The sequence below is a fragment of the Lepus europaeus genome, chromosome 14 (assembly GCF_033115175.1).
Source record: "Lepus europaeus isolate LE1 chromosome 14, mLepTim1.pri, whole genome shotgun sequence".
Taxonomy (NCBI): Eukaryota; Metazoa; Chordata; class Mammalia; order Lagomorpha; family Leporidae; genus Lepus; species Lepus europaeus.
In genome coordinates this window covers 67,445,122-67,472,456 of record NC_084840.1, presented here as the reverse complement: position 1 = coordinate 67,472,456, position 27,335 = coordinate 67,445,122, and the positions used below count along the sequence as shown (strand labels likewise).

General features: G+C 53.1%; 1 protein-coding gene across 4 annotated transcripts in view; it reads right to left on the bottom strand.

Annotated features, from left to right (window-relative positions):
• FRMD4A (FERM domain containing 4A) overlaps window positions 1–27,335 on the bottom strand; it is a 342,837-nt gene that overhangs the window by 46,656 nt on the left and 268,846 nt on the right. For all 4 annotated transcript variants that reach the window (XM_062210863.1, XM_062210861.1, XM_062210860.1 and 1 more), the window contains exons 12-13: window positions 10,297–10,373; window positions 6,230–6,368 (exon numbers count right to left, since the gene is read on the bottom strand). In XM_062210863.1, the coding sequence (XP_062066847.1) occupies window positions 6,230–6,368; window positions 10,297–10,373 (216 nt within the window). The remainder of the gene's footprint in view (window positions 1–6,229; window positions 6,369–10,296; window positions 10,374–27,335) is intronic.

Genomic DNA, 27,335 nt, shown 5'->3' with positions numbered 1-27,335 from the left:
ATTTAGCTGAAAAGCAGAGTTACACAGAGGGAAAGGGAGGGCGAGACAGAGAGATCTTTCATCCACTGGTTCACTCCCCAAACGGCTCCAATGACCAGGGCTGGGTCAGGCCAGGAACTTCATCCGGGTTCTTCCATGTGGGTGCAGGGACCTAAGCACTGGGACCATCCTCCGCTGCTTTCCCAGGCCATTAGCAGGGAGCTAGATTGGAAGTGGAGCAGCTGGGAAACCAAACAGCACCCCTTGGGATGTCGCCAGTGTCACAGGCAGCAGCTTTACCCACCATGCCACAATGCCAGCCCCTTAATTTTCAGGCTTAAGAGATACGTGACACAAATTCACAAAGTCCCAACACATTCAGGAGTGATTTAAAACCTCTCAAACGCTGAACCATGGAAAGCCTGGACGTGTGAAGTGATGGTGCTCCGGTGACCCCGGCGTGCAAGGACGGGGGCCCGTGCAGTGGCTGCTCCTGGGGCTCCACCAGGACAGGGCCCACGCACTGCTCTGCTCGTATTCCGACTCCTCAGATGCACTCGCTGGCGTCTCCAGACGGCAACTGGTCACACAGCAGGTGAGACTGATTAGCAAAGGATTCTGTCTTACAAGCCTGAAAGTAATTGTTTTTAGTAACGCCATCTGCTTTAGTTACTGCCTTTGGTAACTGAAAATGTTTGTTTCCTGCATGTATTGTTTGGCATTTTTTTCCTCTCTCTTCAGGAAATCAATTTTTTTATTATGCTACTTGCTCCCTGGAAACAACTCAGAAGGCTGCTACAAAGCAGACTTCAGAAAGTTCGTGGAAAATGGCATTCAAAGGCAAATTGGTTTTGGTGCCAAAATTTTTGAAATCTTCACCCCTGGTTTCAAAAAGTTCATGAAAAGTGTGTATTATGAAGAAAGTACGCATAGACTTTTTAAAAACGGTTTTCGCACACAAATAAACTCCTTTTAATTCCACTTTCCAGTTGTGAACTTTCCAAAGGACCCTCCCCTCACCCACACCTTTGCTGGTGTGACAGTCCCTCGGGGCCACTGGCCGCAGCACACATGCAGGTGGAGGTCAACAGTTCCAGTTGTGCACAATGTGCAGCTCACGCCTGGCCCGTGTCAGACCACACCAGAGAGACGGCAGGCATCGGGGCAGAGTGGGCTCAGGTCGGGGGAAGACCACTGACCTGCTCTGTCTGATTCACAGGGTCCCTTCGACACCCAGGTTCCAGTCCAGGTGCCCTGAGCTGCCAGCAGTGGTTGTCTGAATGCCCAGGCTGTTAGCCCTTCCTCCGGCCTCCGCGTTGTCCATGCTGGTGAGTGACCAGGGCTTCCGGCCGCTCGTAGCAAGATGGAAGTTCCGTGGGCCGGGGGAGACGCTGAGACTTCCGGCTTGTTTTGTTCACCTGGAGTGAATTGTCTTCCTCTACCCCCTCCTCCTCCTCCTCCCTCTCCCATTGGTCTTCTGCTTATGTCTCCTTTATTTTCTTTGTTTTGTAAAGTAATTTGGTCTCTTTTTTTAATGATTTAATTTACTTATTTGAAAGGCAGAGCTATAGAGAAGCAGAAGAGAGAGAGAAAGAGAGAGAAAGAGAGAGAGAGAGGGAGGGAGGGGGAGAGAGCGGTGGGGGTCTTCCATCTGCTGGTTCATTCCCCAAGTGGCTGCAATGGCCAGAGCTGTGCCATTCTGAAGCCAGGAGCCAGGAGCTTCTTCCAGGTCTCTCACTTGGGTGCAGGGCCCAAGGACTTGGGCCATCTTGTACTGCTTTCCCAGGCCATAGCAGAGAGCTGGATCGAAAGTGGAGCAGCCAGGTCTCAAACTGGCGTCCACACAGGATGCCAGCACAGCAGGCGGCAGCTGTACTGGCTATACCATGGCGGCAGCTGCACTAACCTCAGCTCTCTGCCTTGTGCTCAGAACCGGGCCGACCTTTCAGACTGGGACACAATGCCAGCAGCCAGGCCCAGGGAAGGATTTTGGCTTGCGGCAGAAAACAGGAAGGGCCTTTTCTTGCATTTCCACCCTCGGTCTCAATAGCACCGGCCGACTGAGCGGTGACTCTCGGAGCATGCGCGCACAGATGAGCCATTCTGCTCTTTCTGCACTACTTAACCAGGAGCCACGCACTCCTACAAAGCGGCACAGCCACAGTGACAGGGCATTAACCCAGGCGGGCCCGCGGGCACCTACCCAGGCTCTGAAGGCAGAGGGCAACCTGGCTTTAGCATCCTGGCTCTTCCTGATGAACCACTGCTGCACCTTCCTGCTCGACCCCCCTCACCCTCAGATTCCTGTCTGCAAAATGAGGAGCACCAAGCCCGCGCCGCACCGTGGTGATAAAGTCTAAATTAGATAACATATTTGCAACAGGAACAGGATATAAGTTGGGCCTGGCAGTAATTTACTAAACAGGGTTAGATTGATGGCTCCACCTGATCCTTGAGAGACCTCATTCATCACACGCAAGGCCTGTCCTCCGCCCCACCCCCAGCTCCTGCCACACATCAGCCCCCCCCCCCCCCCAGCTAGGAAGGAAAACATGGGAAAGGGAACACCAGACATCCTTTCTTAGGGAGCCTAGGTCCTTAGCAGCTTTAGGCAGCTATCAGATTTCTTTCCACAGTGGAGACATCACAATGAGCTGACAGGCTTGGGCGGTGGGAGTGGAGGAGGGGGCGGGGGCTCTGTTCTCACAGTTAAGTCTTTGGGGCCAACCCAAAAGTCTCCAAACTTGTGCACAGCCTTTGTGTGCCCTATAAATGCCACCGGGCTTTATTACTGATAACACTGGGAGGAAGGCTGCATTGTCCCTACGGCGCTTTCTCTCTGCTCTGAGTCCAGGCGGAGTGAATAGATCAGATTGGGAGAAACAAACAAAACAAACAAAAAAAGATTCAGAAGAAGGAACACTGTCTGGATCCGGGCCAACTCCAGAAGTCCCCACCGTGAGTTCAGAGGGAAAGTGTCAATGTGTACTCTAAATAATGTGCACTTTCAAATATTTTCCCTGGAAGGCCACGGCATCCCCTGGCTCCAGGCTATGGAGGAAGCTGGGACCCAGCTGACAGCAATTCTGATCTTTTGGCTGATGGGAATTAGGGCTGGTGTAGCTTCTTGTTCTGCACCGAGCCTCAGATACCAACCTGCACAGCTTCCTCTACTCCACCTTTGGGGGGAGAGTGGTGCCTAGGTATACATGGTGGGGAGCTGATGGAGGGAGGGGGAGAGCAGGCGAGAGAGAAAGTATGTGTGTGTGTCTGTGTGTGTGTGTAGTATGCATGGGACAGAGGCATTTTCTTAAATGATTTACACAATGCCTCTGCAAGAAGAAAATCGCCAAGTGTCAGAGAAGAACATGAGACCTCTTGGCTGCTCCCCTTGCTGACTCAAACCACTAGACCGCACTTGTCTCTCCGGGGTTGATAAACATCACTTGGGAGGCCTGGACTTTGCCGACGCACTCCGGAGAAAGGAATGGTTGGCACGGCCTGTTTCTGCAGAGTGTGAAACCAGGCCAGGACGCCAGCCCACACCAATTGTTCAGAAATATTCTGGGGTTCTTGTCCCAGGCCTGTCGGCCGTCACTCACTCAGCTGCCCGGAGGGGAGGATCCTCATCACCACTCTGTGAAGACCAACCTGCGGCAGGTGTTGTGATGTAAGTCCTCCCCGGGAATCTCATCATCTCCACCTTAATTCGAGGGCCTCTTAGAGAACTCAAGCTTCATGCAAGTCTTGGGCAGGGGATAGCATGTCAGATCAATAATGATGTTGATAAAAGCACAAATATATCCATCAGTCATTTGGCCAATGGACCAGATAGGCCAAGAGGGGAAAGCAAAGAATGAGTGATGAAAAGGCTTGTCTGGGGGTACTGAGCTAGAAAGCAGAGCACCCCAACTTCCACATCGGGGAAACTCGTTCTTCACCTGTCTCTGGAGGTTAGGAGTGGGTTCCTCTTGGAAGCACAAGGGCCCCGGCGCACCTGTGGGCATGCAAGGCTTACTGGGCAAAGTTCTCTCCCTCCTTAGAGTGTGGACATGTTCATCCATCTCCCAGGGTAACTGTGAGTGACAGCTGACTGTGCTAATCTTGTGGGGCCTTTGGTTTTGTCCCTGACAATGCTTCTTGTTAATGCTCATTAACCTCTGACTACTTCTGGTGTGATTTGCTGTTGGCTTCGAGAGGCCAAACTGTAAACCTGTTCAATCAGGCTTCTTGGGGAGTGGGGCTGCAGAGCCCAGAGGACAGGCATCCCAAGACACTTAAGAGACCCTCCGTGGGGCTGGCGCTGTGGCCAGTGGGTTAAAGCCCCCGCCTGTAGTGCCGGCATCCCATGTGGGCACCGGTTCAAGTTCTGGCTACTCCACTTATGATCCAGCTTCCTACTAATGCCTCTGGAGAATGGCCCACAAGTCCTTGGGCCCCTGCACCGATATGGGAGACCTGGAAGAAGGTCTTGACTTTGGATCAGCTCATCTCCAGCAGTTGGTGGCCATCTGGGGGGGTGAACCAGAGGATGAAAGATGTCTCTGTCTCTCTCTTGGTCTCTACCTCTCTGTAACTCTGTGTTTCAAATAAATAAAAATAAACAACAACAAAAAAAGAGACCTTCCATGCAAACCTGCAGCACAGGGTGGGGGGAGGGGCTAACAGGTCACATTGATCATCCTCTGGCTGAAACACACTTTGTTTTTCCCTCTCCAAGTTGTGGCACCAGGGTGCGTGTGTGGGTCTGCTCTCCAGAAGAACTGGCAGTGGGCTCAGGAGACTCTACCCCTCACTACCCACCCCGGGACGACACAGAGGATGAAGTCTGCATTCAGAGGCGCTGAAACACAACTCTTGCCACCGGACAGCGAAATGCTGCCACCCCCCCTCCCCGCCCCCGTCTCAACAGACAGCACAAGTCAAAACAGCTTTGGCCCTCTTCCTTTGGATCTCATCGGCCTTTAGGTTTCCTGGGCCAAGGCCCATCATCAGAGGAGAGCAGTGGACGACTCACATGACGCCTGCCCTACACTCATTCACCCCCCAGAAAATGACCACCTAGTGGGTCAGGAGGACCAGGTCGAGAAGCAAATGTGTTACAAAGGGGAAAGAGCCTGCCACAGAGAGGCCCTGACTTAAGACCGATACACAAGTGGAGGGATGGTGGCCCCTCTTCCTGTCCTCTTTTCTTACTACCTCTCTGTTCTTTCCCCCTCGCTACCTCCCAACTCTCTCCTGTGGGGAATGAGTGACTCACAGAACAGGAAAAGAAAGGCAAAAGAATCTCAGGAGGGCACCGATCCAGGAAACCACAGGCCCTGTAGGTGCAGGGCCCAGCCGGCTGCCGCCTCCTGAGAAGCCTCCCATGGGTTGCGGGGGCGCACCTGCCCGGGGGTGGGGGGGCCTGTCTGGCTCTGGATTCCACCACCGCAAGCCAGCAGGATCCCGAGAGAAGTGCGGGGCCCATCTTGACAGTACTTTCTCCTGCGAGGCAATGAAGGGGAGTGGCTTGGGGGGGTGGTGGGGGGAGTTGGGGGTGACAGGGGCGGAAGCTGGAGGAAGAGGGGGCAGAGTGTTGACAGAAGCCCCGTGTGAACGGCGCACACGTCATGCTCCCACCCACCTGAACACGCAGGAGGATGACTGTTTACCCGGGCCCCAGGCTCCAGGTCTCCCTTAGGGAAGCAGGGTTGCTGTGTGGTTTTTTTTTTTTTTTTTTCCTTTCACTTTTCCAGTTTTGCATATTTAAAAACGGAGTTGGCAGTTGGAAAAGCCTGGAGCGTTTTCACAGCAATTACCCTCAACAGTTAGATGGTGTCTATTCCTTGAGGGTGGTTGCTTTTTTTCTTCTCTTTCTTCTTCTTTCAAAAAGAAAACAATATGCCACTGTTTAAACACCAAAAAGGGCTTGACAGCTTGCTCCCAGGAGGGTCTCCGGAGATGCCAAAGCATGTTCGGAATTCTGACAAAAGGCCACACCTGGTTGTGGGAAGTGGGTTGCCTGGCGCTAACCGTGGCTCGGCCGGAGCTCTGGGACCGGGCTGCATGGCACGCACTCTCTTGAAGAACGCACCCTCTTAGAAAACCCGCCTTCACCTCTCCTCCTCGGAGCGCTAAAAGGCAAGCCTGGACCCATGCATGTCTCAGGCCTGGAACACGGGGTGCCTCCCTCCTCCGTCCAATTCTGATCCTTCAGTGAGCGCCCCGAGAGTCAGCCCGTGGCTCAGAGAAAGGTCTGGTCACTCACCTTACTCTGCTTTCTGTCCAGGTAGAACTGGTGCTGGCTAATGGCCATAGCCCAGATGGACTTGATCAACGCTGGACACGCATACCACGTGTGCACTGCAATGCCACTGTGCCCGAACGTCCTCCTGGTCACCGAGGCCCTGGGAAAGCAAGAATCGTGAGGTTCCACATGCTGGTGCTAACAGACAGCTTTCACCGAGGACCTCCTGCATCCCACGGGCCCGCGAAGGTGACAGCTGAGCTGCCACACTGATACAAGCAGTCACATGCTCACACACTCAGGGCAGGTGAGTCCTTTTCTCCACACCACAGGACTTCCCACAGCACTCGCACGGCAGGTGCCACGGCAGATCTGGTCGTCAATTTTAGCACACACAGAGGTAGGGCAGAGACACCTGCAGACCCCAGGCCTGGGCCACCACACCTTTATAAAGCTACATGAGGCACATGAGTACGGAGCTGGGGAATGGTGGGGCTTTGAAAATGAACACGGGCACACCAGTCTCAGGGTAATTTGCCTCATTAGTGGAGTCTGGTTGGGGGAACAGTTATATACTCACTTTCCTACTGGAGTATATTTTGTGGAACAGGCAGATTAAATCTGAGAGTAAATGCATCTGAGAACGTGTGTTGGCTTGTACACCCTTGGGCGTCCATCTGTCCGTGTGTGTGTGTGTGTGAGAGAGAGAGAGAGAGAGAGGAGGTGATGGGAAGTTGGGCGGGGTTTGGGGTGCTTGATTTGTAGATCAGAAGAAACGTGTGTTTCTAAGATGAAGAAATCTAACTTGGAAGAAATCTGGGAAAACCAGGACTCCTGAAAAGTAGCATTTTCTTTTCCATGGCAAATCTTCTCTCACAGGACGTTTAAAGCTGCTCCCGTTGTCTTATTCTGGGGGTTAAAGACTTAACAGGTCTTCTCCACTCTGCAGAGAAATTCCAGCCCGGAGGTCGGCTCAGGATGCTCACCGCTGGCGGGTCTCCCCTCCCCCTGGAGTAAGCAGCAGTTCAGGGGAAGCCGCCGAGAAGGGCATGAGAGTCACTGCCAAGGAGGCGGCAGGGATGGGAGGCGGCAGGGATGGGAGGAGGGGCCCCGGGGGCCTGGGTCGCTGCACAAAGAAACCTCGCTCTGAGCTCCGGTTTGGTTTCCAAAGCAATTGCCGGGCTGGGAGGGAACAAAACTCCTTTCTTCCCCCAGGAAGGCTGGAGCAGAGAGGACAAGGGACATCGAGTGGCTTTCAGTCAAGGCAGTTCAAGCCGCGCAGGGCCAGGGCTGCCGCTGCCCAGGTGAGCTGTGTGCAGGAGGGCTGGGGAGCTGCAGGGGAGCACCCACACCACACCACACCCTCAGAGGTGTTCTGGGCTCCCTCGCAGCTTGTCCCCCACCCTGGCCCATCCCAGCCCACCCCACGGACCCCTCTCTGCTGCCCAAACTTTAGACGTGCACCATTTGCCAAGCCTAGGAACAGCAGAGGCAAAGGCAGATGTGCAGGGAGACTGTGCAGGAGGACAAATCCCACCGCACATTCTGTGCCCTCCAGAGAAGGCTGGGACCGCACATGTGCCCATCAGCCCAGGAAGCACCCTCTCCCCTTGGATGGCTGCTACCCATGGCACCTGAGTCACCTGGCGACCATGGCTGACTCCATTCCCGGCCTGGGGAAGGGCCTGGGCTCCGAACACCATCCCATTGTGAGGTCAATCAGATAAGGCTTCCCTGCTCCAAGGAAGCAAAGCCACGGCAAGAGGATGACAGACTCAACGTGCAAAGCACCACGGGACTGTGGAAAGAGAGCTCACTGAGTCACTGCAGCCTTGGCTCTGCCACGGTGTCACCCAAGGCAATACTCCCTTCCTTGGGCATGGGGAAGAGGTGTCTTGCGAGCTGAGGTCCACCTGGGTTCCTCCCTGGGCCTCTCCCCTCACCCTGGGATGGCACGGGGCTCTGGGGGAGTTGCTCCCCCATTTCCCTCTTCTCTGCACACCAGACACTCTCCCACCCACCTGTGCCTCAGGGCCGAGGTAACGCCCACCTGACACTACAGCCCCTCTCAGGGCTCCCGTTCTCGTCCCCTGTGGGGTTCAGCTCGGACGTCTCCTTCCCAAGCAGTGGCTCCTGACCCACACTGGCCCCTGGCCACTGCCTCATTCACTGTCCATCGCTTCTTGGCCTTTTGGCTAATAGCAAGTGCATTCACTGTCCATGCCTGGGACCATCTGACACCCAGTACCCATTGTGGAGAGTGCAGTGGTCAAGCACGGGGGCTTTGGAGCCAGACTTTGTGGGTTCAAATCCTGCCTCTACCAGGCCTAGCAATTTGTAGCCTGCAGCAGGTTCATCCTTCGTGCCTTGGCTTCCTGAGAATAAATCTCCACGGTGTCTTGGAGTTGCAGTGAGCACCAGGGAGAACACGTGCACCAGTGTGTAGGAGATGCCACGTGCAGCAAGCAGTTCCTTCTCCTCACTGCCCAGGCCTCTGCCTCTGCCAGCCTTCTGTTCCCCAGGGGGCCTGGCACACGGTGGCTCCTCCCCAAATGTGAAGTTGAGCACTGTTCTTTACTAGGCTGCAAGATGACTCTTAATAGTAGTAAGGGTTGCACCCTTTCCTATCCTCTGGGCTTCGGAAAAGGAAAGGGGACTTGGTATCACACCACTGGATGGATGACACATACAGAGCACATGCGTGTGCACACACACTGAAAGGATTTGTCCGAGATGCCGCTGAGTTAGCAGAATTCCCAGGCCAGCATGAGCATGGCGAGCCTGTCCATCCCTGGGGCTCAAACCCCTGGCCCATTCTTCCTTCATTTTCTTCCACCCAACCCACCGTGACAAAATGCATTTCAACCTCTCCACCCTGAAGTCTCCCCCCTCCTCTCCTGTGCCTGAGAGTCTGGTGTGACCCAGCTGGCCGGGAAAAACCAGAGTGAGTTCCCGCTTGGCTGGAGTCTTCCTCTCTGTCTTTCCCCTCCTGGCCCACGGAGATGGATCTGAGGGCCCCGGGAAGCACGGGACGAGCTGGGTCTTGCTTCACGCAACCAGTGTCACCCAGCAGCGGCAGGGCCGCAGGGCTCTGACAGGTCCTCCGCTTGCAGGTGCTGGAGTAGCTGTGAGGCTGGGATAAGCCGCCCCACAGAGGCTGCTCCTGCAGATTACACGGCGTGGCAGCAGCCTGGAGTCCCACTGGGTATATCACGGGCTGCAGGGCACCAGGGGACATCCAGAGCTCCCGGGCTGGCCGAGCGGCTGGCTCTGGCTGCTCAGGGGCCATGTGTGAGGGGACTCAGTGCCAGCTCCTCCCTCCAAGCCCAGGGCCAGGTGTCAACACCACCCGAGCGCACTTTGCTTCCCCCACGGAGTCGGGGTCCTTCTGCTGGCTTTTCAGGGCTGCCTTTTGTCGGTCTGTCTTTGGAGCATCAGAAAGTGACCGATTGTTGGGTGTCGGGCCTGGTTTTAGGGGAGTTCTTCCACCGGTCGTGGGCCCGCAGACAAAGAGAGGGAGAGCGGAGGGCAGGAGCTGCCCAGACCTCATTCCAGCCTGGGGCCCTATTGTCTGGCATCTGACTTTTTCTCGGCTTCCTTGCTGGGTGGTGGGGAGAAGGACCCTGCTGCTTTCTCACCCACCCACAACCCTCACATCCTCAAATTACAGCTCCGGGAATGCACCACCTGGGCACAACTGCTTCGGTGACAAGGTGACAGATTCCTCTCGGGGCTCGCTGTCCTGCCCGAAGCACTCTTAGGAGTTCGGACAAGGAATCCTTCCGACTCTCCCCACAGGTGTGCAGGCCACTTCCCCGTTCAGTCTAGTGTTGGCTCAGATGTGCCACCCAGCCTTCCTGAACACACACACACGCACACTCACGCACACGCACGCGCGGGGACCCACTGCGTTTATCGGCAGAAGCAGTACACAGTGGAGCCTTCCTGTCGGATCTGGGCTCCGTCCTTCCCGATTCACCGTCCTCTCCCCCTCACCCCGAACGGAACACAAACTATGACAGCTACAAATAAGCCACAGTTCTCCTCCGGCCAGCGCTCCCCATGGGAAAAGCACATTGAAAGCTTACCTGCGTGGGTCATGAACTTCCACAGAAAACTTCTTCTCTCGGAAATACAGGTTTTCCAACTGCCTCCATTGGAAGATCTGGACAGAAAACAGCGTGGTTTAAGGGCGGGAGCGGCTGGTTCACGGGCTGCCGGGGTCCCGGCTTGGCTGGTTAACTTTCGACAGCTGGCAGTTTCCTTATCAAGGCAGAGACAGTCCAGTTGTTGGCGCCTCCTCCTCCACCTCCTCCTCCTCCTCCTCCTCCTCCTCCTCCTCCTCCTCCTCCTCCTCCTCCTCCTCCTCCTCCGCCTCTTGCTTGAGATACACAGCAGCCCGGGCGGCGGTGGACGGACACACACACACACACACACACCAGCAGCAACAGCGGCTCTCCAGTCCACAGCCAGCAATGTGGGTGTGGGTTTTCCTGCAAGTCTCTTTAACGGAGAACAAAACAAGTTCTTTTCAAGTTGTCCCCCTTTTGCTTTGCCTTTGTTGAATGCTCCAAGACAGTTGCCCGGCTCTGCAGACTTCTCCCTCCCAGGAGAGGGGGGCGGGGCGGGGAGGGGGGAAGGGAGCCGAGGGGGAAGGGAGGGAGGGAAGGAGGGAGGGGCAGGAGCCGAGAGGAAAGCGCTCTCAGAAGGGAGCAGTAGCCATCTGCCTGGAGTGCTGAACGGAGCTTCCTCCCTGCTAGTGCTGAAACGGGAAGGCGTTCAAATCCCAGCCTCCCATCGGGACTCCACTTCCTGCCCACTCCTGTAAGCGCCAAGGGCGGAGGCTGCTGGGCCGGGAGAGGGAGAGTCAGAGCCGGGGTTAGGCAGCTCGGGATCACAGTGTGAGCCTGGCAAGCCCATTCTTCCTTCTGCAGCACACACACACAAAAGCGAGAGCTCTCCGGGACCGTGAGCCCCAGCTAACTAAGAAGCTGAGCATGGTGCTGGGAAGCGAGTAGGGCTGCATGTTATAATCCCTCTAGGAACAGGGATCTTTCACGGCAGGAAAACGCCAGTTGCTTAACTCTCTGGAACAGGACGCAGGAGGTCCACGTCATGAGCCCACACATCTGTCTTGGTGTTGCGGCCATCACGCCCCCTCCCTATACAGAGAATGTGAGTTTGCTTTGCTGGAGAAGGCAGAGCAGACTCCTTGCTCTTGCCTCTCCTCCTGGGAACCTCAGCTGAGTTCCTCCTGGTGGGAACCCCTGAGTCAAGGCATCTGCTTTTGAGGGTCTTGTTCTGATCCCATATGCTCCTGTTTCTTCCCCCACCTTAAATGCACGAGGGCCATTTTCTTGCATCTGACCAACCTCATTTTCCCAAGCCCAGGACGCTGCTGAGGGGCGCTGCTTGGCCACTGGCCTCACCACCCCAGCCATCACATGAGGCAGGAATAAAAAACAGATTCCAGAGCGGCTACATTCTGTTATCCTCGCAATCTCCTCTCTGGAACTTTTCAAGGACTTTGCTTGTGTGAGTTACAGGGACAGGATACCTAGTATCTCTTGTTGCAGCACCACCTCTTTTGTCTGCAGCTTAAAATGCAAGGGAACTGTACTTTCATTTTTATTTAAAAATCTAGATGGGTGGAGGGCAGTTCAAGAAAAGCAATGGGCCCAAAGCTTTGGGCTGGTTCGGACAGCTCTGCCTCCTATCACTGACTGCCTACTGCCTGTGAGTTTCATGCTCCCATCGGCCTCTCCGTCATATCGTCCCCAAGGTCCTCTCTGCACCCTCCTCCCAGCTGTTACACACTTATAGATTTCTCACTTGAATTCTGCCACAGGCAGAACATGAGTGACTGCTGTGGACTAACAGGTGCAGTGACACTGCCCTTAAAACCTGGAAGCAGTACACACAGTGATGTGGCCAGGCACGAAGGCTCTGGGGTCTGCCTGCATCTGTCTTTCCCCAGGCTTCACTGCTTCCAAGCTGCTAGACTTTAGGCAAAAGGGACAGTATTTCCTTTCGCCTCAGTTTTCCCACCCGCAAAATGGCCATCATGGCTCCTGTAAGGGAGATCTTTGCAGCAGCAGATCGTTAGCACAGGGCTGGCACAAACCAAGCCCCCACCAGACTTGGATCTCACCATGATCCCCAAGTGTTCTTCTCCCAAATCCTGGCTAGTAAGAGAATAAGCTTCAGAGCAACTGGAATATTTCTTTTATTAAATTTCCTAAATCAAGCCCTGTCTTTGGGGCTTTTAAAAAAATTAAATTAGATTATTTGTGTGCTGGAAATCTTTAAGGATAAAGAATGACTCTCCCAACCCTCTCTCTCTCTCTCTGTCTTTGTCTGTCTCTCTCTGTCCCCCTCCCCCGACTCTTCCCTCCAGGTTGTCCAGCTGCTAATGTTCAGCTGCACTGTATTCTCTTCATGTAGACGAATTTATCCTCCTGACCCCTGGAGGAATGGGATATGCACGGTTAGGTGGCTGGACCCTGAAGGGGCCTGTGTCTTAACTCTGCATCCAGGCACAGTGGCCGCTTAGAGAGCCCTGGTTTTCTGAGTGTATGATCTAAGAGCCCTTTGCTCAAAATGGCCCGGTCTTGATTAAACACTGAAAATTTCGGCTATGTTTTGATTAGGGGGCCTGGAAAATCATGGTACTGGTTGTGGCCTTGGGTTCTGGTGGGCTGTGGCCTGGGCTCTGCGGTACGCTGTTGGGATGGGGGTGGGGAGTGGGATGGGGTAGGAAATGCAACCTTCAGGGCTGATGCCAAAGCAGTGGCCTCTCCAGCGCCACCCCCAGCCCCCGCCCCCACCCCGAGCAGGAAAGGAAACCACACCTGGTGTGCGCCTGCTCCAGGAAAGCCCAGCTGTGCCTTACATTTGAAGCCCCCCCCCCCCCAACCCGATGGAGAACCCCAGAGCAGAACACTCAGAAGTCTTGGTTCCCTGGCAACTCCTCCTTCCCCCACTCCTTGCAATTTAAAACACACGCCGAGCCTTCACGATGCTGCTCAGTGTGCACGACCTGGAATCTGCCAGAGGCCCCCAACAGAACCATGTGCTGCAAGCTGCTCCATTCAACGCCACTGGCTCTGCCCATGGGAGGCTTCTGCCCTTGGCAGTGAACCTGGGCTCCTGGCTCCAGGGAACAGAATACAGGATGCCACTTGATGCCTGTGTTAAGCAGCATGATTTTTGTTGTTTTGAAATGAAATACTGGGATGGGAGACTGAGGGTGAGAGGAAGGCATGCAAAGGGTTTTTCAGGGCAAATGGCATTGTTGTAGTGAGACATAAGAAGGGTCCCAGGACCCAAGAGGAGGTGCACTTGTAAGCACCGGCCTGGTCCCTTCCTTCTCAGGCTCGCAGAGAAGAGGAGCTGCAGAGCTGGACACCCTGGGGAGCAGGAGTCGTAAGGCAGCCCGGACAGAGACAGCAGCAGTGCTGCGGGCCACCACGGCCAGTAGCCGCTTGCTCTAAAGGTGTTGTGTTCTTCACAGGGGGCCTGGGGGCATTCCTGCCCAAATGGCCCTGTGCCCCATAGCTTAGGGGGCTCTGCCTGCTCGACACAGGGCTGGCAGGGCAAAGCAACAAGCAAGCAAGCAAACAAGAGACACTTGAGCTTGGTAGACAGGGTCTGGGGGGGGCTCTGACTGTGCAGGTTTTGTGCCAATTCCAGGGAGCCTCACTGGCTGCGGTGGTGGCTGGTGGCGGCCAGTGCAACCCTGCCACCACAGAAAGACACAGCAGTCACTCATGTTCATCACTAGCACGGGGCTGGTTCCCATAGGCTATTACATGACTCCCATGGCCAACTCCACCCAAGGAGCTAATTAAAAGCTGGAATATGTATTCTATCAATAATCAAAGGTTCATTAATTAATGCCTGTGAAATAAAGGCCCCTCAGAGGCATTTCTTGCACACATCTTTCAAAAGTTCTGCAAATATCATGTCTATGATCGTTCAGCATCCTCCAAGAAGGGTGAGCGGGACATTTTTCTTCTGGGGGAAAAGGAAGCCGAGGGAAATGAGGGAAAACTGCCTAAGGCCACCCAGCCACTTAGTGAAGAAACCAGAAATAGAAGTCAAGGACACCTGGGCCATTACTCCAACCTCTAACTATGCTGCTTTCCCCCTGAGTCCACCAATTAATGGGAACAGCTCTTACTCACTAATGGGTGGTTAACTTTACAAGTAGAATGGTTTCTTGCAAATGGGCAACAACGTAACTGTAAGTAGGCTGTATAAAACCAAGTAATTTTCATCCTCCAAGATGTCTCTGCTTGCCTCTTCTGTCAACAATAACGATTACTGTCTTTTATTCTGCCTGGCTTCCTCCAGTTTTTTGCACACAGCAATGCTTCCGTCTTCAGGAGCTTTCGACCAAGCACTAAAAAAACAATGATCATGATAGAGAACAGCCTGAAGGATCGGGGCATGCGCAGAAAAGAGAAGCTCAGAGACGCCACCAGGAAGTGGTTTCATGGAGCCTGTGTCTGTCGCCATCACTGGAACCCTCTCTGGTCCCAGATGCGGCTTCTTGGTTTCTTGACCTTGACTTGGTGCTACGGCCAAGGCAATCACAGGTCCTCCCCTTCCCCATCCTGGGCCTCCGTGACTTCATGTATAAAACAAGAGATGGGAATCGTTTACCCAAGGAGAGCAAACCGGGGCGGCTAATAAACACCGCCTCCATGCCCTGAGTGTGACAGGGTACACTATAAATCCTTAATGAGCAGGGGCCTCAGTCAGACTGGTTCCTATTAGCGGGTGTGCTGCATTCCCACATCCTGTGTAGGGCTGCAGGCAGGGCCAGGGGAAGGGTCCTTGGCTCCACTGGACTTCCTCCCCCGCCAGCATTCATTGCGTGCTCGGCTAGCAAGTGGCACGGTGGGCGAGCTCTCGGGATGAAGCAGAAATAAAGGCCTGGGAGGAGGTTCCATCCTGTGGCTCTGATTCTTGACTAGGACTTTAGGGAGCCTTGTCTTCCTCCTGTCCCCGAGGCTGAGTCACCCAGCCTCTTAATGACCTCCCTATGAGTAACTTCCTGCTTCTTCCAGAGGGGCCATTATACGGAATCGCTGCAGCCATCTGGTCTACCTCCTCCTTTTCCCAGATAAAGCAACCAGAGTGGCAAGAGGTTAAGGGACTGGCAGAAGCTAAATTAAGTAATTGATGTCTGGACCCATGTCTTATGACTTGCATCCTGGTCTTTTTCTAACACACCATGGAGCTCTGACAATGAAGGAGAACAAAGCTGTTTCAAGTTTCTGGGCAAGTGAACGGTCACTTCTTCCAGGCATCAGGCTCTTGGCAGCCTAAACGATGCTGTCCACTTTCCCAACACAGGCAGAGGGTTCTCTAATGAGAATCAGACTCACAGGCAGGAATAATCTCCCAGCGCGGAATGAAACATGCAACACAAACATCCCCTTTCCTATTGCATTTCTGCTCTGTTCACGTTCCAGAGGCAGACTGCCACTTACGGACCTGTAGGTGTATTTAAATCCTCGGCAAACAGGGCCGCACTGTGGCAGAGTGGGTTAAGCCGCTCGCTGCCTGTGACAGTGGCCATCCCCTATGGGCACTGGTTTGTATCCCAGCTGTTCCACTTTCGATCCAGCTCTCTGCTTTGGCTTGGGAAAGCAGTGAAAGATGGCCCAAGTGTTTGGGCCCCTGCACCCATGTGGGAGACCTGGAAGAAACTCCTGGCTCCTGGCTTTGGCCCGCCCCATTTGGGGAGTGAACTAGTAGATAGAAGATTTTCTCTCCCTCTCGCTCTGTAACTCTTCCTTTCAAATAAGTAAATAAATAAATCTTACAAAACAGAACTGAGTTTCATTTGCCTGCAGGACAAATGAAAGAGCTGCTGAACCATAGCGGCTGGAGATCAAGATGCACGGGTGCGGGAGAACACCCCAAGCCCATGCTCTCAGATGATCTGTCAGCTGCATTTTGGCAAGGTTCTGCTATTGCGGTACAGCCAATTCCATAGAAACAGGTACATGTTTTTAGTGGCTTGAAACCATAGGTCAGAGGGAGGTCTTTAAAATATCAGGTTCACAGGCAATCAATATATTTACTTTGTTCATAAAGAAGACAGAAGCAAAGTTCCAGGAGTCTGGGCAATAGCTAATCCCATCTCATCCCAACCATCCATGCAGTGGCTGTCCACTCTGTACCTGCCCATGCTAACAGGCAAGGGGAAGGATGGATGCCAAACACCTGTTTACACAGTCAGCTCTCCAGGGCCCTGGGTCCTGCCTTCACTGGTTCTGCCAGCGGCAGACTGGAAATATCAAAAGTAAAAGTGCATCTGTACTGAAAATGCACACACTTGTGCTCGACATCATGCTGTAGAAACTTTGGTCTAACTATTTTTTAAAGATTTATTTTATTTATTTGAATAAATATTTATTTGAATAAATACAGAGAGAAGTAGAGACAGAGAGAGAGAGAGGTCTTCCATCTGCTGTTTCACTCCCCAGATGGCTGAAACGGCTGGAGCTGCGCCGAACCCAAGCCAGGAGCCAGGTGCTTCTTCTGGGTCTCCCACATGGGTGCAAGGGCTCAAGGGCTTGGGCCATCTTCTACTGATTTCCCAGACCACTGCAGAGATCTGGATTGGAAGAGGAGCAGCCAGGACTAGAACCAGCACCCATATGGGATGCCGGTGCTTAAGGCCAGGGCTTTAACCTGCTGCGCCACAGCGCCAGCCCCTGGTGTAACTACCCAGCACTTACTTTGCATCAGGCATGGTAAGGGATCTAGAGGCGACTTAAAGGACCGTGTAAGTGATACACAAATACGGGACCAATTTACAGAAGCAACTTGAGCATGTGTAATTCCGTTATCTGGAACCAAGCCCCTGTGGACACCAAGGGATGACCACACTTGTAAAGAGCTTACCATCTAGTTGGGCAGACAAGATTTACCCAAGGCAGCCTGCATGCAGGCTTAGAACAATGGAGCTTAGAACCCTCTCTGGCTTCCTCCCAGGCCTGGAACACTCTGCAGAGAGGCTGTGCTGCCTAAGCTAGTCTGTCTCAGCTACTCAACACTCACGAGCATCGTTTACTCCCGATCCTTTCGATTCATCATTTCTAGGATCAAGCATCCTGGCGTGGAAATCAGAGGGCTGTGGTCGGGCCCTGACTTTGTAAGGCCTTCTGCGCCCTTCATCTCTGAGACGAGGGGGTGGGTGCCTGGGGTTTCCTGCCTTCTAAGCATGGGTCGAGGGTCAGCACTGTAAATCCAGACAGTGTCATGCCACTGCTCTTTGGAATTTAAAATAAAGTAGCTGGTTTTAAGCATTCCCTACTTAGGGAAGACCGTATGGAACAGTACCGGTTATAAGCGTGGTTTTCAAAGCTATGCTTGTGTGTCACTTTTGCCATTTCATTTGTATCTTAGCTGTTTCATCTCTGAACTAATATTAATAAAGACACTTTTCTCATTGAGGGCTGAATTAGTCAAGCACTTAATGATGCCTGGTGCACAGTTAGCACTCAGTAAATACTAGCTGTTATTGTATCTATCCCCTTTCATCAGTTACATGCCAGGATTATTTTTAATGTTAAAAAAAGAAGTTCTAAAAACATTAAAGGCACATTGGCTCCAAATACAGGTCTGTGTAATTTTCTTTGAGAGATGACCAATGTGATGCCCAGACATTAACAAATGTTCTCTGTAGGCCTGAACATGTTATAATGCAAGCCTGGGCCTCACTCGGGGGTCTCGATCATTCCACATCTGTTGGAGTCAGGCCCACGCATCCCTAGTGTCACACAGACAATGCCTCAGTCCATTGCAATTTGGACCAGTGTCCCCACTGGACTAGTTTCCCGCTAGGACCTCTAAATCTCACCCCGAGAAGAAAGTAGCTCAATATAACACGACTCTGCATCATGCAGAATGTTCTAGCACAGGACCCACCATCAGGCCCTCCAAAACCTGCAAACCATGACCACAGGCGGTTAGGCTCCCGAACGTGGCCGTCCTCCACTACCTGCTTTGGAGGAGGGCTCCCAGGCCCCTCTTCCTCTGCAGAGATGGCCACATACGCAGCAAAGAAAACAATGGCTGATTTTTCTCTGCAGCCAGACCTAATGGAATCAAGATGTTCCTCTGGCCAGTTGCCTCCTCCTCACTGTCTGACAACACGAGCTCCAAATTGATTTGGTTAATCCAGTGACAGATGCCCAGAGCACCCGGCCTTGACCCTTTAATGGAAGGCCGCTTTTTAACCCATCAGAACCCTTTTTGCTTTCCCCGGCCTGAGAGTCATTGCATGAAGGAAAGAAAGAAAGAGGTTAACACGCCCGTACCAGGCCTGCAGAGAAGCAGGGCCATTTCTTATCCCCCTTTATTAGACTGGAGATCCTCTGATTTCTCTCCCTAGAGGGACTCTATCTATATTATTTCCTTGTGCATGCTTTTTTTTTCTTGATGAAAGACCTCATTATTAAGCTTTGGGAAATGTAAACACTTTAGAGGGAAGCTGGGAGAGCTTTTCCTCTCTTGTCCAATGTCTCCTGATGCGATTTCTCTCCCCCACAGAGTGTGCCTCTGGGGGATGGATGAGGGGCAGAGCTCCAGTGGTGGGGCTGCCCAGGGGTTCCGAATATCTGGGTCCAGAGCACTGCAAACCCAGTGATGTCTGGCCTAACCCCTCAGATCTTCAATCTTTCTCTTTTGAAGGCCATGAGTTCCCTTCAAAGCGGAGTGAATTAATTAGTCTGAGATATATGAGGGGGTCTTCAAAAAGTTCACGGAAAATGTGTACTATGAAAAAACTATGTGTTGTTCTCAACATTTTTGCACCAAAATAAAACATTTACTTTTTTTTTTTAAAGATCTCTTTCATTTATTTGAAAGGCAGAGTGGCAGAGAGAGGGAGAGACAAAGATCTTCCATCTGCTCATTCACTCCCCAAATGGCCACAGTGGCCAGGGCTGGACCAAGTTCCAACCAGGAGCCAGGAACTTCATCTGGGTCTCCCACATGGGTGGCAGGGGCCCATCCGCTGCTGCTTTCCCAGGTGCATTAGCAGGGAGCTGGATTGGAAAGCAGAGCAGCTGAGACTCAAACCACTGCTCCGATATGGGATGCTGGTGTCACGGGCAGCAGCTTAACTCTCTGTGTCACACAGTGACCCCTTACTTTCACTTTCCACGAACACTCTGAAACACTCTCCTGTCTGGCACATCTGGGGAGACCTGGTGGCCCACTTCACCTGCTTTGCAAAGGTTTGCCTCTTTTCGTATTGCTGTAAAGTTGGCGTTTTGCTTCTGTTTTTGTTTACTTTGGAGGGTAGACTTTGCAGGGGATATCTCTACTTTTCTATTTGGAGAGGGGCAGAGAGCATTAGTGCTCTCCTGCCTGGGAGCTCTGGGCAGAGGTGTGGCATCCAAGGAACACTCTGCTTGCCTTTGCAGCAGTCACCTGACTCCACGGAAGGCAGAGATGGGATGGGAGAGAATGGGTTTGCAACCAGTTCCATAGGGAAATACAGGTAAGCACTTGTAATTAAAACCTTGCTTCTTGAAGCCTTTGAAAAAGAGAAATGGACAATATCCCAGCTTAGTGTCATAAGGTAACCAGCCGGGGCTCTTTAGAAATCATTATTTAATGGTAGCTTGTTTGCACATTAACCCCACGCCCCCAGCCTGTGCTTCCAGAACTGGCCCATCCTGCTGGGGAGGGGTAAGGCCTGGCCAACGGTGGTTTCAGTGGGTACTGGGAGGGAGGTGCACTGTCTTCTTCAAGATTCAGGGGTGAGCTCCAGGATCTCCTGGTTGGAGAGTGAGCCAGCGAGCGGGGTGATGAGTGGGGAAGCATGCCAGGGGTTTGCGGCTCGCTGCTGCAGCTGGGGCAACCCTTGTGGTCTTGCTGGTTGCTCTGCAATGGTGAGTGCAGCCAGCAGGGGGGAGGTGGTGGGCCTGCCCCACTTCCTGCTGAAGGCTTTGACCTCCCAACTTGACCTGAGATATGCAGGGGTCGGGGTCTGAGCCAACTTCTCGGCAGCTGGGGCCCTGGGTGGCTGTAATGTCTCTCTCTAGGGACCCTCTTGCCGGAGCAAGTCCTTCCTGGAAAGAGGAGAGACAAGGAGGTGTTTTCTAGAGGTGCAGACTGCAAGTCTACAATCTCCACCTTTCCAGGAAGGCCAGTCCTTTCTGGAGCTCTGATTTCTGGCCCCTGTTCTACCAGAGAGATTCTCGGTGAGCAGAGTCTTGGAGAGTGTGGGTTTGGGGGAGGAGGAAGGGTGAGAACAGAGGAGGAAACAGGCTTTTCTGCCCAGGAGCCTGCCCTCCCCAGCACCCCAGCCCCCTCTAGGCCAGTTCTCCCTGGTGGTCATGTGCACCCCTCTGCCAAGGCCTGCAGAGTAACTGTCTTTTTTAGTCCAGTGTCTTCTGCACCTGGAATATACAGTATTTTCCTGGCCCCTAGCGCAATGCCTAGGGGGCATACTTGGCACTCAGCTGTTCACTGATTGAAAGAATGAACGAATGAATGAAGAGCCTTACGAGGGATGCATTACGGCAGCTCAGAGGCAGAGAGATGAGGTCACTTTGCGAGATCACAGACGACACATGGTGGGAGTTCATCTGTCTGCTCAAGTTCGTGTGGTGGCTGAACCCAGCTGTCTTGGTAACAATGCACTTCCCAAGTGCCAGGGATATGGCAACAGGGAAGTGGCTGGTGGAGCCAGCCCCAGAAGGGTGAAGCCACACCCAAGACACCACAATCCTCCTCCTTCTGGCAGCTCTAGCTGAACTGAGAGCTACTCCCAAGTGCACCGGCAAAGTCCACAATCCCAGGAGTTCACGGTCTCAAACCGGAATCTCAATCCCGACCTGGAGTGAATCTGCACAAGCCCTTTTGCCCTAGCAACCGCCGCAGTCTGCTGCCTAGGCCTCTTTGTTGGGGATCACCTATCAGGAGCAGGCTAGATCAGTGCCCAGGAGTTTTTCTGGCCCCACCTGCAGGTGCTGATACTGAGCCCCAAGGTGGTGGGTACGGCTGGGTGCAGCCCATGTTGTAGCTCTGCTGGGGTCTGCTGTTAAGCACACTGACATTTTCAGGAAGGTCGGCCGCGCCTGGGTTTCCCCCTCTGAATCACGCTTATTAAGGGAAAAGAAATCTCACAGAGCTCCCTCAGCAGTGCACGGTTCAGCGGAAGCGAGCAGCTAAAATCTCCCAGGACAAAGAGGGGGTTACTACGATTCAGCAAGAAGGGTTTCCCAATCTCACGCTTCCTGCTTCTGAGAAAGACAAGGAGCCCAGATGAACCAGCCTTGTTCAACGCTCTGCCAGGCTCGGGCAATTTGATCTCGAGCTCTCGCCTCTATTAGATTAGCTCTCGGCTTCCTTTCAGTCCAACAGGCAAAGAGATAAAAATCAAGGGGGAGCCCAGATGCAAGCAATTTTTTATGCTTTTCGGTTTTTTTTTTTTCATCATCAAAACTAAGCTGTCAGAAGCTACAATGCCTCCTTCCTTCCCCCCCTCTCCCTTACAAATGTCTTGCTTCCTATGTGGAGTTCTTGCAAAGCTTTCCTGATGGGACTCTTACTGTTTACACTCAAATCTAGGAGGCCACGATACACACACTGTGGAGCTGTCTTCACAGCCGGTGGTGGTCACGGCCAGCTAGCCGACTTTCCGCTCTGGCTCCTTCAATCACGCAACACCTGCTGATGGAGTCCTGGCCCTGCGGCAGGCACTGAGGACACAGCACTGAACGGAACTGCTCTGTGCACTTCCATGAGAGGAAGGGTAGGCAAACAGGTGGGAAAGGAAAGAGAAGGCTACGGGGTACAGTAAGTCAGAGGATGCTGGTTCCCAGGGACAAGCACAGAACGCTAAGAGGATAGGACAAGGGTTCTCACTGTCAGTAAGGTGGCCATGGAAGAATTCACTGAAGTGACACGTGAGTCCATGTCAGAAACCAGGGGCAAAGGGGCCAGCGCTGTGGCATAGCAGGTAAAGCTGCTGCCCGCAACGCCAGCATCCCATATGAGCACCAGTTCAAATCCTGGCTGCTCCACTTCTGATTAGCTCCATGCTAATGGCCCCAGAAGGTCAGCAGAAGATGGCCCAAGTGTTTGAGCCCCGACACCCTTGTGGGAGACCTAGATGAAATTTCTTACCTTTGGTCTGGCCCAGGCCTGGCTATTGCAGCCATCAGGGAAGTGAACCAGCAGATGGAAGATCTCTCTGTAACTCAAATAAGCAAATCAAGGAAGGAAGAGAGGAAAGCAAGAAGCCAGACAGGGGCAGAGCTGTGAAGTTGAATGAGGGACTATAGCAGGTGCAAAGGTTTAGAGCAGTGTGTGTGTGTGTGTGTCTGCTATTAGTACAGAGAATGCTAAAGTAAACACAAGGGAGATGGGGTATTATTCAGTCGTAAAGGAAATGGAGTGCCGACACACAGTACAACATGGGTGACCTTGAAACTGTTATTCTAAGTGAAAGAAACCAGAAACAATGGCCATTTGTATGAAATGACCAGAACAGACAATCCATAGAAATACAAAGCAGATGAGTGGGTGCCAAGTACTTGGGGAGAAATGGGGAGTGACCAAGGAGCTCCCTTGTGTCCATCTGCTGTTGTTTTTGAACTTATTTTCCTTTTTCTTTTTTATTTGATAGACATAGAGACAGACTCTGGGAGATCTTCCACCTCCTGGTTCACTCCCCGAATGCCTGCAGCAGCCAGGGGGGGCCAGACTAAAGTCAGGAGCCCCAGCATTCCATCCTGATTTCCCACCAGGGTGGGTGGCAGGGACCCAAGTATTTGAGCCATCACCTGCTGCCTCTCAGGGAACACATTAGCAGGAAGCTGGAATCAGGAGCAGAGCCAGGACTTGCACCCAGGTACTCCAATATGGGAATGCGGACGTTCCAAGCGGAGTTATTTTTTTAAAGATTTAATTTTTTTTAAGATTTATTTTATTTATTCGAAAGAGTTACAGTGAGAGGTAGAGACAGAGAGAGTGGTCTTCTATCCGCTGGTTCACTCCCCAGATGGCTGTAACTGCTGGAGTTGCACCGATCCGAAACCAGGAGCCAGGAGCTTCTTTCTGGTCTCCCACATGGGTGCGGGGGCCCAAGCACTTGGGCCATCTTCCACTGCTTTCCCAGGCCATAGCAGAGAGCTGGATCAGAAGTGGGGCAGCCAGGACTAGAACTGGCACCCATATGGGATGCCAGCACTTCAGGTCAGGGCTTTAACCCACTACACCACAGAGCTGGCCCCCCAAGTGGAGTTTTAACTGCTCCATCAAATACCCACCCCCTTCTGCCGTTTCTGACTGCTAGATCTTGGTCCAGATTAATCATGATGACAAGATGGTCTTCAGTTCAAACTCAACGAAACAAGTACTTAAAGAGAACTAGCAGTCCAGGACAAAAAGTCCCTTGGTACTAAAGGCTGCCTCTTTTCCTGCAGTAGCAACCCCACCTACGTCAGGCGGGTCTCCTCCCAGGGTCCTGTCTCACGTGGGCTGTGGGGGCTTCTCTTGTTGGGTGCTCACTCTCCCTGCCTGTCCGCAGCAGGGCACCCCAGGGTGCTGCTTGCCTCTGCTAATTTGTGACCAAGAACTTTTCACAGGCTCGGCTGCTGAGAAGTCTGGCCACGGACCAGCTTTTTATGGGTTTTCAAACCTCTAACATAAACTCAATTACATACTTCAAAGTACACTCATGCAGTGCAAGGAAATTCACTCAGCTGTGACTTCTGCTTACTGAAGGGAGGGCTGGGGTTTGGTTGCCAGGCAAATGTGAGTGCCTGGGGAGTGAGTGCCCGGAGCCTCTCTGGCTCTTCAGCCCCCCAGCCCCTGTTCATTAAGGCTGGAACGGGGAGCTCCTTGACCAGGAGGCTGAGCACACTCCAGGGGGTACAGGGACCCCACAGACTACAGTAGAGAACTCTGCCTTCCAGAATGGTTACAGAATTGAGGAGACTTGCAAAAACCCCATGTGGCCACCAGAAACACCTGTTGGAAAAGCTGGACAGACAGAATGTGAGGTCTCCATTCGCAGGGGGTTGAGTCAGGAATTGGAGCCAGGAGTCGTATCCAGCACCTCTGATGCAGGCCATGGGCATCTTTTTTAAAAAAAAATTTTTTATTTGACAGGTAGAGTTACAGACAGTGAGAGAGACAGAGAGAAAGGTCTTCCTTCCATTGGTTCACTCCCCAAATGGCCAGTACAGCCAGCGCTGCACCAATCCGAAGCCAGGAGCCAGGTGCTTCTTACTGGTCTCGCATGGGGTGCAGGGCCCAAGCACTTGGGCCATCCTCCACTGCCCTCCCGGGCCACAGCAGAGAGCTGGACTGGAAGAGGAGCAACTGGGATTAGAACTTGGCGCCCATATGGGATGCCGGCGCCGTAGGCAGAGGATTAACCAAGTGAGCCACGGCACTGGCCCCAACCATGGGCATCTTAACCACTAGGCTAACTGCCTGTTGGATACGCTGGGGAGAAGGAATGCGGAAAATAACTGTGGGCTGCTCTTCCACCCACCAGGACTCTGAGGAGTCTCCCTAGTCATTGATCTCACACAGGTTCGTGGTGAAATTTGCCCCGTGATGGAATTGATGGCTGAGACTTTAAGATGAGTGGCATCACTAAAGAGAGTTGTAGCAGATCAGCCAGTAGGAGAGAGCTGAAGCAAGGGGCCCAGAGCTGGGCAGAGAGGCCACCACGCACCTGTGTTTGCCTGCAGGAGTCCTGGTTTGTCTGACCTCATGGCATCAGTAGCAACCAGGGCCTCTTTCACTTTCAAGGGTGTCTTGGTTTGCATCTCAAAATCCCAGGGTCACAAAAAGGTAAATATTTCGATTCCACTTACATGAGGTATCGGGAGTAGTCATGAATATGAAGTAGAATAGTGGTTGCCAATGGTCGGGGAGGAGGGGGGGTGCGGAGGGGAATGGGCAGTTACTATTGGGTGGGCAGAGTTTCCGCTGTGTAAGATAAAAAGAATTCTGAGGACTGGTTGTACAACAACACGAATGCACTTATACCACTGACCTGCACACAGAAAATAGTTAGACAACAAACTTTATGTGAATCTTATTTTTTAAGTTTTTATTTGAGACAGAGAGAGAGAGAGAGAGAGAGACTGACAAAGCTCCCATCTGCCAGTTCACTCCTCAAATGCTTTCCAAGGCTGGGGCTGGACTAGGGCTAGAACCAGGACCAGGAACTCAAGCCAGGTCTCCCACATGGGTGACAGGGTCCCAACCACTTAGCCATCACTTCTGCCTCCCAGGGTCTGCAGTAGCAGGAAGCTGGAGCCAAGAGCTGGAGTAGGGAATTGAGCCCAGGTTCTCTGATGTGCGATGCAGGTATCTTAACCACTAGGCTAACCAAGTGTTTGGACCCGTGCCACCCAGGTCGGGGACCCATGTCAGGGAGTCTTCTGGACCACTTAACTGCTAGGCTGACTGCTCACTCCATATCAACTGTGGAGCTCTGAGCATCATTAAGGACTAAAAGCTTATGCGGCTACTTACAGCGACTGTGGGGCTGTGTACCAGCTGGCAGGGAAGAGCAAAGTCACAGGGCTGCCTGTGTTCTGATTGAGGGATGAGGGAAGAGCACGAGGAAAGGAATGGGGTGAGATCAAAGCGCCCTGCCTTGAGTCCCAGGGGGCCAGTGTTCTTGTTATTCTAGCAAACTCTTCAGTGTCTAAGCCAGAAAGCCCAGCCTTCTTGTAAGTCACTACTGGTTCATGGTTCCTTCTGGAGTGAAGAGGCTCTTGGATGCTCTTCTGCAGTGGTTCGGGATCCAAAGGCAGCATTTGGTTTTGATTTGCGTCTTCCAATTGCATCCAAGGTCAACGGGGCTCCCTGAGTAGTGGGAATCTGTGTCTGCAGAGTTATTTAGAAGCTCGTCAGTCTCCAGGGGGCTTCCGTGCTGCCCGCCTGGCGTCTGTTTGCACGTTCTACATCCAAAGTGCGGTGCCTGATCCCTCTTATCCACACAGTCACAGTGGCTGTGACTACAGATGGCCTGGCCTAGTGCGGGGGCCTGCGTCTGGGCCTGCGCCTGTTTGGGGTGGGGAGGGCAGCAAGTCTGGGGGTGTGGGAAGCAGATGACGCCTCGGAGACCATAAATCACAGAAGACACACTGGCTGTGGGAGAAAAACTATTTTGGGTCATTTAATCAGATTTCTCCTGGGCACTGGCTCAACTAGGTCACAAAGGCAGATGTGGTGTTACAAGAAACGGGCATTTCCCCCTTCCACTCCTTTGGGGGAAAAATGTTGCTTTCTAATCTTTTTTTTTTTTTTTTTTTTTGACAGGCAGAGTTAGTGAGAGAGAGAGACAGAGAGAAAGGTCTTCCTTTTTCCATTGGTTCACCCCCCAAGTGGCCGCTACAGCCAGCCTGCTGCGCCGATCCGAAGCCAGGAGCCAGGTGCTTCTCCTGGTCTCCCATGGGGTGCAGGGCCCAAGCACTTGGGCCATCCTCCACTGCACTCCCGGGTCACAGCTGAGAGCTGGACTGGAAGAGGAGCAACCGGGACAGAAACAGCGCCCCAACCAGGACTAGAACCCGGGGTGCCAGTGCCGCAGGCGGAGGATTAGCCTAGTGAGCCGCAGCGCCGGCCTCTAATCTTTTTTTTTCATTCATTACTCCCCTTCGGCTTTAAAATGAATGGGCTCCTGATGCGTTCCTCTTCTTGTTTCTGCCATCAAGATTCCCTCAACTTCAAGTTTCCCGGGCAAGTAAACTGAGGCCCAGGGGTGTGTGTGTGTGTGTGTGCGTGTGTGTGTGTGTGTGACAGCCTGCAGAGCTGGAGGCAGACGGCGTCTTGATTCATGGGCCAGGTCAGGTGCCATTATCTATAACGACAGAGTGGGTGATGGAGGCTGAGGCAGAGGCAGGCAGGTAGCTCCCAGGGCATGTCCAGCCTGGGGAAGGACCTCTGGGGGGTTGAGCAGGGTATTTTCAGTGCTTGAGGACCCTGCCAAGAATGCTGCCCTGGGGGGGGGTGCTGTGGCCTAGGGGGTAAAGCCACCACCTGCAGTGCCGGCATCCCATACAGGAGCAGGTGGTTCCAGTCCCGGCTGCTCCACTTCTGATTCAGCTCTCTGCTGTGG